Raw genomic sequence first — 11,533 nt, forward strand, 5'->3', positions numbered from 1 at the left:
CAGTCTTCCATAAACACAGACCTCCCCAGACTCAAATGTCACCCTGTTGTTCCACAATGGGACATTATGGGGGCTGAAATTATGCTTAAACATCATTGTCCAATTTAACAGAAACTGTTGGTGAAATTTGGAAAGTTTTATGGGCAGTTTGGAAATTTCAAAATCACATACTAATAGAAACTCAATACCACCAACTTTGTTGAAAACAAGAGAAGGTATCGAGAACCATACCTCATTATTATTGAGTACGCTTTGTGTTGACCTTTTATGGCAGAAATGTTTTTGCCGCAGTGCACTATGCAGCAACTTAGAAGATAGAAGAAACTAAATGAATATGTAAGCTAATGTAACGCTAATGCTGCTCTTGTAGCGCTTGTGCTAGCTCTTCAGGTGAACCTGAATTTCTAGTTCATCACATCTTTGGACTTGCAGCACCTAATCAGGTTGTTTTGCATTTTTTTGCAATATACCGTGGTTCGTACTGTACATCACCTGGTACCTCATCTAGACTCCGCTCTGATTATTTAGTTCAGCCAATTAGCAAACTCTTGAGAGAGTCCTAATTTTTGTTCCACTTTTTTAGTCTGGAATAACAGAGCACTGCTGTAAAAACACCAAAGGTTTGGTCGAAGAAAATAGTGGTGTTTAAAGTCATTTATTGTTAAATCTTTATTATTTCCATCTGTGGAGAGAAGAGAAATGAACAGAGATGAGAGCAGTTAATGTCACGTTCAACACAGACGGCTGCAAACGTAGAGTAGCAGCGCCCTCTACCGTTGGAGTAGGGGAAGAAAAGGCAACACATTCACCTCAGTTAAAATAAAGAACAGTTCATAGACATTTAGGTTTGTAAAGTCCACTCTCGCCTGAAACTGTTCACACGCCACCAAATGGAGAGACGAGGAAGTTTAGAAATAATTAAAAAACAGATTCAGTTTCACCATTTTGACTCCAGTGTTCTACACTGACCTCAGATCCTCCACAAGACTAGACCAGAGTGTCCAGTTTACAGTCTGGACTCTGGAGAAAACCACACAGATCCTTGATCCCGGAATCCTGCAGCCCGTTGCCCCCAACGTCAGTTTCCTCAGGTGGGAGGGGTTGGACTTCAGAGCTGAGACCAGAGAAGAACAGCTGATCTCTGACAAACAGGAGAATCTCAACCTGAACAAAGAAGAAAAATCACAGAATCATCAAAATAGGCAGTTCCAGAGCTCTGGGTCAGCTCTACGTGTCCCTGACAAACAGCATAGGATGTCAGTTCATGAAGTCTGACCAACTATCTTTCCCCGACTCACGTTTTTGAATATAAGTGAGTTGTGCACGCAACCGTTGTCCTCTTCTGATTGGACGGCTTCGTCCTTCTTCTCCGAGTCATTCCTCTCTGATGAGATGGTCTTGTCCTTCTTCGTCTCAGTCCTACCAGTAATTCCAATCACATTTCCACTCGTTGTCACACAAATGCTGTTTGTAACACAACTGCAAGTCAAAACCAGCAGAGGATTACTCTACACAACAATGTTGTGGTATCAGTACAGTCAACTCAGAAGAACTGACATTTAACCAGAACGAAAAGCAGACTGTACACTTGAACAAACCAAATTACGTGCTATATCAGAAAATCATCTTTATAGATTAATTCTTATCCTTCGGTTTTTCAAACATTTGTCTTTTCCGGACGACCCATCCACTGTGCATTGTGTCCACAGAGATGAAAACGCTGGACCGCAGCACTAAACACACGCTAGCAGGTTAACTTGCTGCCAAAAAAAGTTTATCGAGAAAAATGCTAGCGCACTAGTGACCATATAATGGCTATATATCACATAAAACTGCTTCAACGCGCAGTTTAAACGTAAAAAGTTGTGTTGTTTGAAAAACTACAGCGCACATTTCCGGTATAATTTAAAAGCTCTTGCTACGCATGCGCAAACCAGGGAGAAAAAAATCACGTGAAAGGATTTGTAGATCTCTGTGTACAAATAAATAAAAATAGAGCGAAACAAATAGGGAACATATGAGAAGTTTCTTAATAACAATAATAATAATGTACTACATACACATATAGTATTACATTCAAACTTAAATATCGTTTCAACACGTAAACATGTAAAATACAAACCTTTCCCATACTAAAATACAGCATATAATAAATTGCATGAATTATGTCATAATAAATATAATAAATTGCATGAATTATGTCATTTAAAAAAAAAGTTACCGGATGTTATGGATTTGTACCTGGGTAAAGCTCACAAGCCCCTTTATAATTAGCTTTGACATATTTATCTATTCATTTAAATTAAGGGAATTATCATTAGTAACCTTACTAAATGGTCGAATGGTAGATTTTAAAGTAATGTTCATATATAAATATAACACACAAACGTGTTGAATTAACTTTAATATTCAGTCAACAATACAAGAGCAGCACATTTACAATAAAATAACTACAAAATAAAAATAACAATTCTTACAATTCTTTACTACATAGTTTTTTATCCTTTTCAAAGAGTTGGAATAAACTTGGGCCCTGATTCATGAATGAGATGACAGGTCTGTGTGGTTCTTTTGGGTTTGCCCTGCGTTAACAAACCGGAATGATAAATGCAGCGCTTTTGGTTTAGGATGAATCCAGAAATGTTTGATACTTTCTCCTAATCTGCAGATCACATGAAATAAAAAAAACATTTAGCGACACCAATATACTTTTTTATCCCCAAAAGTTGCTTTATCTCCCTGTGTTCGATCATTTTTCTCTGAAAACGCAAGGTCATAACAAAGACTAAACCTGACCTACTTCCTGCTATGTGATAAACACACTACTTACGAAGCATCGCCGCAAAGGTAAGCCAAGCTCCAGGATGGTTTGGCTTTAAGGCTTCATGATACTCTGATGCAGGTAGCTGTGATCTAAAACCCGTAGATGCAGTTTGTTCTTTAAAACCTTTTGAATTCATATAATGTATTTTAAATAGCATGTCATTGTTGCTCTGGCGATTACAGCGATTTAGTAAAGACCAAAAAAGACAAGGGGTCATTATTAATTAACTCTCCCGCATCTTGGTCAGAACCAAGGACCTGGCCCTGACTTGGATGTACAGCATTGAGAATAATGGGGGAGGGGCGGGATCAGCTTATGTTTAAGCCACATAATAGACTGACTGTAAACAACATGTCAAGAAGTATATTTAATGTATTATTTCTAGTTCTAAAAGTTACTCGTAATACCTGTTCAGCAAAAAAGGGTTTGGACCAAGTAAGGGCCGAGGAGTTATAGGATTTGATTTCGACGACGTTAACTGCAATTCCGCATACTGTGACTTTAATGTCTGACAGGAACACTGACATCAACCACCATATTCTGTTTGCGCTGAGGTCTTTAAACATTTGGCGAAGTGATGCCTAAAGAGCACAAAAACACAAAATACTTGCCTGCAAATATTTATATATTTCTTTTGTTAAATGACCATACCGCTACGTTTTCTTTCTTACACAGCAATTCTCCACTTAAAAGGAGAAAATGTCCCCAAATCAAACAGACATGCTGCAGATTGTCCCATTCGGCAAAGAAAATAAAACCTGTCCACCAACAACGGTCCTTAATGAAGTAAGAATGTTGTTGGAACAAGTTCAAGTCACAGAAAATCAAAGCATTATATAAGGAAAGACGAGACTGATCCGCATGGGTAAGCGTTAAAGTTTGCATAGAATTGTCCAGAGAATTAGAGTTTTGCTCTACTTTGGACATTCTCCACATTTTATTTTCATGTTAATGTTGTACATTTTTAATTTTCAATATAGTGGGTTAATGTTGTACATTTAAAAATGTACATTTTTAATTTTCAATATAGTGGTTTTAAAGGGGAATCTGCCAATGGGTTAATAAGAACTGGATAAAATCTTGATTTTTTTTTTTTTTTTTTTTTTACAATCATGAATTGACCTATTTTAAGCATAACCGTCTAATTCCAGTCACCATGTAATTGCCGTTATTGTCAGCAGGTCGCAGCAGAGATCCACTTCTAACTGCCTTACCAGGACCGATCAACACGATCAACAGGCCCTCTTCTAAACCATGTTAAATTAACGCTTGTGCTAATTTGATTGTACACGCCATTCTTTTTATATTGTCATTTGTTACTCATTAAAGGTTTTTTATACTACAGTTTTTGGTTTGTAGTTGATCCAAACATGTAGCCAAAGAAACGTTCCAAATAAAGCTTTAAATACAGGAATGTAATAAAGTAGTTGCATGCAATGCATCGTCGTACAGTACTGGAGAGTTGATTCCTTAGAAAGGATTTGAACTAAAAAAAAAAAAAAACCCTCAACAGTGGCTAAATTTGAGAAGCGCTAAAATCAGCAGTGTAATCAGCAGCGGGCATCCGAGCACCGCCATCGCTTTTCTTTTCTGGACTCATTTTTGACATGTGGAGCTGATGACGTGATTCACTCTGATCGAGTCTAATCAGAGTGGTTGATGAGGTTGGTCGTGGCGAGATAAAGTCTGAGCATTTTTTTTTCCCTGAACGTGGGCAGAACGGAGCAGATAAATAGTGACATCTATTCAAGGATAACATAGTGCTAAGCGTACTCTTTCCATAGTTTACACTTACGAACAACTAAGGCAACAATCAGAACGACTCAGGTATGAACCAGTCTGAGGAGCTAGAGACGGAACCTGAGGGAACCACAGAATTTCTCATCGAACAATTCTGAAAAAAAAAAAAAAAAAAGCCAGAAAGCAAACAAACACTAAATGCAACATCAAAGTTTATGCGTAGAAAGACAAACCCGGCGTCTGTCTTACAATCCAGTGTTGGTGCACCTACTACTGACAACAAAGGCACAAAGTCACAAATATGCATAAGTTAATGTCTGATTGTAAAGCAGCTGAAAAGACGATGGGAATGTCTCAGTTGGGTTGTTGTTTTTTGTTTTGTTTTGTTTTTTTGGAACAGGGTCATAAAAGTCTCTTCCCCACCTCTGTGTTTACATCAACAGAACGTGTTCCCTCGTGAGGCACAGTCTGGATTAAACTGTACCTTATTATTTAGTCTAGTCTGGCGTTGTAGGAAACATCCGCCCACGTGTCACACGTACAAGGGCACATTCCTGACATCTGACCTGCTCTCGCCAGTCGGTTGCTGCCGTAATGTGGAGGGTGAAGCCGCTGTGGGCGAAAATGACTTCAGTCCGATCTGACGGTTATTACGGTATTACTGTGAAAAGAGTGTTTTCTCAAGTGAGCTCCCAGGCCAAGTTCACACAACACTGACAGTTTTGTTAGTGAGTCTTTGCACCTACTTTAAGCACACCAAATACATATATACCCTCCTCCTCAACAATATACTTGTATTACTCACTTAATCAGTGGGAATCCTTGTGAAACTGATGGAAATGTCGAGGATAAAATGTTATAAAATAATATACGTGAATGCATCTTTCTAAAGTGTCGCAGATGGTTTGAATGTAATTAGTAAGTGAATGCTGGGTCAATAATTCCCGCTCTTGACATGAAAAGTCCTAGACCAGGGGTGTCAAACATATGGCCCGGGGGCCAAAACCGGCCCACTAGAGCAGTGTTTCCCCAAACTTTTTTTCTGGGGACCCATATTTTAAAAGTCACAAACCTTCATGACCCAAGTCAATAGACATTATTAGTAAATTCCTGGGAAACATGATGCGAGACGACCCAAAAAAGAAAAAAAACTCGCAACCCAGTCTTTGGGAAACAATGCACTAGGGGATTCAATCCGGGCCGCTTGATGAATCTTTAAAGCAAAAAAATATGCATGTGATGTGTTTCTAATTGACTTTACTTATTTGCAGGCAAACAAGAGGGGTAAAAACGTGGATTTTTTGTTATTTAAGGTAATTATGTTATGATTGTACGGGTCGTCTTTTACGTTGTGCCTGTCTCATTATCTCGAGCTATAACACGTGAGTAACCGTGATAACGGCTTAAGGCTAGGCCAGGATATCAAGTAGGGATGGCTTGAGCCATCACTAATAAGTACTTCATGAAAATGTAAGTACAGACCCGGCATCTTCATCTTCCATGAATTTATAAAAGAAAAAGAAAGTCTTGTTCCATCATTCCGACGTAAGAAATTAAAACTCGCAAACTACATTGCACAGGAATTAGTTAGAGCTATATGCGGAAGATGGCTTTGTTTACAATCGCCGGTTGTACACCGTACGTTTGGTTTGGCGTAAGAAAGACTATTCTGATGTCATTTTGTCCTAGATTATGAAGGAACCACTGTGTTAGCATAGGTGAGTAAGGCAAGTACCGTACGTGAGTTCCGACTTACAGCGAAGTTATGCGAAAAAAACTCATTAACAAAGGGTTAATAATGTCGTGTGAACTAGGCTTTCGAGTTACTCCTCTCTCCGCTCAATGTTTGGCCTGCCTGTCGCTGAACACCTGCCCTTTGTCACCCAACACAATCGTGAAGTCATAAAAAAAGTGAACGGAGGGAAATTTGAATATTAGCCACAGGAAGTTAGCATTAGCTCATGCTATCACTGAATGCAGCCTAACAATATGATGACATTACATATTAGAAAAACAATTCAGGTGTTTAATCAATCGGTTTTCTGATTTAATTTACTGCCTTGTTCCTAATCCCTGGTGGTCTAGTGGCTAGGATTTGGCGCCCTGCCTGCTGTGGGCAGGGTTTGATTCCTGCCTTATTTCTTCTGTAATTTCCCTGTCTGGGATCAATAATGTCTCTCTATCTGTCTAAATCTTTGTTAAATGAAAAATTTGTCAAATTTATAAAGTTTTATGACACACAAGGCTACATGGCTACCAAGCATATAAATCTGTGTAAGCAGCAGGTGTTCTGTGTAATTTATACTCCACAAAGAGGCAGGGAGGGAGCAGAAGGACTGATTTTTGTTTTCAGTTTTACTCTGCCCATGGCTAAACAGCTGATTACATGTCTAGGGCAAATGGGACCAGAGAAAGAGAAAGGCATTGAAAACACACAAGTACAAGGCTGAGTCTGGGATGTTTGGTCTGTGGACATGAAATGTTCCCAGAAGCCTCTGTCGCCAGTCCGTTTTTCGCCATTACGCTAACAGATGGGCGTCTGCATGCACCCTCACACCTGACGTGAAACCGGAGCGACGACCTGTCAGTGATGATCTGAGCAGAAAACCAAACTGACTGGTTTGCACTGTAGTAATGAGGTATTCTGGCTCTGGTGATTTCCACCAACTGTTTGGTTATATACAGGGTAGCACTGTTTACGAAGAACAACAACACTACGTTAAAGCTAAATGTTTTTTCGCCTTTTAGGACTTTTGGTACACAACTAACAGAGTCTGAGCCTCGATAAATAAAAAGGGCGTGGCCCGTGAATAGGACATGTCACTCGGACATCTTTCAGGTTGTTTGAGGAGAGGTTGTTGAGGTACTAGTCCGGGCATGGGCAAACTATGGCCCGAGGACCAGATGTGGCCCGTTTGGCTTTTTAATCCGGCTCGCCAAACTTGTCCAAATTATGTTATTAACTTCTATTATCATTATACTTCTGCCTTGTCCCTGCAATGCCCGTGTTTCTCCAATAGATGGCATAGAAAAGGCTTAAATAGCATTTTGGCCTTTAAGAATTTAAAGACATTTTAAGCTACAGCGATCTGCTCTTCACCCGGACCCCTTCCACCCCCCGTCAAATTTTAGGACCGTTTGTGGCCCGTGAGTCAAAAAGTTTGCCCAAGCCAGTACTAGTCAGTGCTGACCAGGTTGTGTGCACCACTGGCACTGAGAATCAGTCTGAGGTACAGAAAATTTGGGGAGAAAGGAGCCAGCAGGGACACCAGGAAAAATGCCACATTACAAAAAACTAGCCTGCGTAAGGTTGACCATTTCAGTTGAACCTTTTTAAGGTAGCCCGCGTTTGTAAACCTCTTTATCTGTTTTTTTTGTACAACGGCATAATAAAACATGCAGTGGATAGACATCAGCGTTGTAGTGCTAAGAGAAAATTCTGGGGTAGATGTGTTTGAAAAAAATTCTAACCTAGTTTCCCTTTTTTTTTTTTTTAAAGCTGTATAATTCTATTTTTAACCACTGGCAGACTTGTTTTCAATGAGAGCTATTTTCCATGCTGTCTGTCTGGCTCTGGGCAGGGGGAGCTCACACACTCAGGTCAGCTCTGACTATGTGTGCCTCAGTTCCTCAGTTAACCATACTCAAAAAAACCTGGATAATTTTTTTTTTATGTTGGCTTCTTTATCTATTATATAGTGAGCATAGCATCAGTCTGTCACTCTATTCTGAGGTTACGCACTGATCGGTGTCTAGTTTTGTGTACTCCTTGCATGACAGCATCTGTGGACATCAATGTCTATGCCACGAGTACATGAACTAGATTCCTGCAGTGCCTAACAATAAGACAAACTCAGAACCTTCAAGGTTTACTTCCCTTACGTTGGATTTCAGATTGTAGAGTAAAGAGTAAAAAAAAAAAAAAAAAATCCCAAAGACATCTGCACATTTATGTCTGCTGAAACTGCAGACGTTTTGGTTTTTAGTGCGTCTTTACGGGACGTGTGCATTGATTGTTACAAGCATAATTTGTTTGCCGTGTTTGTGACTGATTTGTTTCGTATCACTTAAATAACGTATTTGGCCTAAAGCGTGACTTTCCCCCATTCGTATGTCTGTACGCATACGTGAAAATCCAGATTTGAATTTGTACAAGGTTTAGTCTTCAGTTTGCCGTCCCTGGGTCGGCCAACGGCATAGTGTGCAACACCTCGTCTAGAAGTTGCAGAGCACGGTGCAGGTGGACCTCCACCCAGCAGGGGGTGTGTTTGATGCTCTGTCGAGGGTAGTCCGGCCCCCAGCCCTTCACGAAGCTGAGTCGCAGAATACACAATCGCCTCAGGTCGTCCACGCCGATCCCAGCTGCCGCTGACAGACCTGGAGTCACACGAGAGGATGTGTAGTCGCACAAAAAAGACAGTTCTGAACCACTCTTTTTTTCAGATGCTTCTATTAAGAGCATGGAAATATTCTGAATTCCTAAGATTATTGCAAAAATGCTGAATTATCTAAAATCCCCAAGAATAAAGGGCTAATCGTGTCCTGTGTGTAAAAATTTAACTTAATGTTCATATGGATATTAAGGTTTAGACCAGGGGTGTCAAACACATGGTTCAGTTTAGATGCCAAGTGGGCTGGACCAGTACAATTATAAAATAATCACCCATAAACAACAATTAGTCCATGCCCCCCCCCAACTCCATGCGTTTTCCTGCAAATAAGGAGATTAGAAAAATTCATATTTAATGAAATATAATTATATATAAATATAAATATAATTTGACACCACATCACCAACATGAAGTGTTTGTGTTTTTTCACTTTTTTCAAAATTCATCAAGTGGGCCGGATCAAAGCCCCTAGCGGGCCGGTTTTGGCCCACGAGCCATATGTTTGACACCCCTGGTTTAGACCAAGTCATATTAACAGACATTACAGTTCAGGCTAAATCGACACTACCTTGAAAAATATATTTAAATTATGTTAGATCTTGGTATTTTTATGGAAGTCAGCACTTACTAACTGCAGGAGCTATGCCTCCCACACTGCCTGGACCTGGGATGTTTCCCGCTACAGCGGCTGCCTGTGCAGCTGCCGCAGCCTGAGCCGTGGCTGCCTGCTGCTGCATCTGTCTGTGGCACTGCCGCAGGTCAAACACCTAGGCAACAACACAAGCGGCAAACATTACAATCATTCTCCTGCACCCGGGTCATCAATCTGTGTGTGTGTGTGTGTGCGTTCAGACCTTGATATAGGCTCCGGGATAGATCTTGTGCACCGCATCACCTGGCGCACGTCCCGCCTCTCTGTCGAGGTAGTAGCTTTGCACAAATACAGCGTGGTCGCTCATGCAGCGCATCCACACGTCGCCTTCGCCGCGACATTCCAACTGCACCCCTTTGCCTATGTGTAACCTGGAGCAAAACAGAAATTCATATCGTCAACTTCGAACAACTTTTCAGTGCCGTTTAAACTGTAATACTTTCCCCTTGAAGCACAGGAAAATGAAAACGTTGCTTAGCAGACCAGCACATGATAACACATATTAACTGTCAGCAGTTTAGTCCTCACTATCTGTGAGTCTTGGTACATCCTGCTCTGTCTTGGTGAGGATTTACGATGTGTTCCAGCACATGCACATAAGCAGCTGGGCAGAATTATCAATGTTGATTGTTTAATACAAAACAACATTTTTAGTGAACAATGCAACAACAAAAAAAACAAAAAAACACTGCCTTTATCGTTCCATTCTTTATCCCCAACCACTCCTGTTATTCCTATCAAAGTCATATATATCTGTATATACCGGTATTCCAGATATTGAAAGGTAATCACGGGTAGAACTGCAGGCAAACATTTACTTATGTTACTTGGACTGGCAAAAAATTCCTGTAATTTTAACTATATATTAAGTATAGCATAAGATCAAATGTTGAAATTTGGGTAGATAATAGACCTGTGGATTGGTAGAATATCTAGCACATTACATATGGAACAATAATGGGGATGTCCAATAATATTGGCCTTTAGCATAGTTTAGCATAGTTATTAGCATAACTATTTAATATCTGTAAGAATTGTTATAGGTTTTTCCGACGACGACGACGAAAACCCGCTAATGCAATGCCTGGGTTTGGCCAAATGGGACGACGAAAACCCGCTAATGCAAAATGCCTGGATTTGGCCAAATGATGTGTGCTCTAAAAATAATTTGGGGGAACAATGGCTGTATATGAAGGTGGAAGCCACTAGATGGCAGCATTAACAGCTTATTTTATTAATCTATTTAAATAACCAGGGGAATGTATGCAGAATGATGGTGCCAGCAGGGGGGGTTATATATATCGGAATTGGAAATGAAGTGTTTGGACAATATCGGCATATCGGATATGGGGAAAAAGTTAGTATCGGACATCCCTAAACATTACACATCTAGAGCCACATACTAAGTAAACCTAGCCTCTGATTATTGCTTAGAATACAATTGTATGTTAATTACCCATATTTACTTCGACTCATATTTATTTTTAATTCATGGGCAATTGATGTGTAAACATATTATTCCATACTCTTTCTTTATAATATTTATCATTTTTATATACTATTTAAAATCAATTAACATATTTTTTAAAGTACCAAAACGATTCATTTACCTGGCCCTCTCACTGGCATCGGTACGGTGAACGTTGCTCAACTGACCCAGGCAGAAGCGGTCACCTCCCGATGGGTCAACGTAACCATCCACAGTCACCACGGGACAGCTGGACGGCACTTTGAACATCTCACCTACTTGGACGTCCATTTCAAAGTAGGAGATCGAGCACCAAAACTCTGGGCCTGCAATGATACGAATCACACGTCATATTTAGTCAATGTTGTCTGTGTCCAACTCTAATGTCAGCCATTACTCCGGATGGCTAATTATATTCGTAGCTGACCTGGATGATTTGACACAGAAGGAGGGAAAGA

General features: G+C 40.1%; 1 protein-coding gene and 1 long non-coding RNA gene across 2 annotated transcripts in view; both read right to left on the reverse strand.

The window, feature by feature from the left end:
* Positions 1 to 642: 642 nt before the first annotated feature.
* LOC103394302 (uncharacterized) lies at positions 643 to 1,938 on the reverse strand. Its single transcript, XR_523128.3, has 3 exons — positions 1,299 to 1,938; positions 970 to 1,164; positions 643 to 682 (listed from the first exon to the last, which is right to left on the reverse strand). It is a non-coding gene; the product is annotated as an uncharacterized LOC103394302 (long non-coding RNA).
* A 5,994-nt stretch (positions 1,939 to 7,932) lies between these two features.
* Positions 7,933 to 11,533, reverse strand: part of smad10a (SMAD family member 10a) — a 12,892-nt gene continuing 9,291 nt past the window's right edge. The window contains 5 exon segments of the mRNA XM_008331550.3: positions 7,933 to 8,941; positions 9,584 to 9,722; positions 9,810 to 9,978; positions 11,218 to 11,401; positions 11,503 to 11,533. The exon segment at positions 11,503 to 11,533 is cut by the window's right edge and continues 8 nt beyond it. Of these exon segments, the coding sequence (XP_008329772.1) occupies positions 8,730 to 8,941; positions 9,584 to 9,722; positions 9,810 to 9,978; positions 11,218 to 11,401; positions 11,503 to 11,533 (735 nt within the window). The 3' untranslated portion in view covers positions 7,933 to 8,729.

Source organism: Cynoglossus semilaevis, chromosome 18 (assembly GCF_000523025.1).
Source record: "Cynoglossus semilaevis isolate Cse_v1.0 chromosome 18, Cse_v1.0, whole genome shotgun sequence".
Taxonomy (NCBI): domain Eukaryota; kingdom Metazoa; phylum Chordata; class Actinopteri; order Pleuronectiformes; family Cynoglossidae; genus Cynoglossus; species Cynoglossus semilaevis.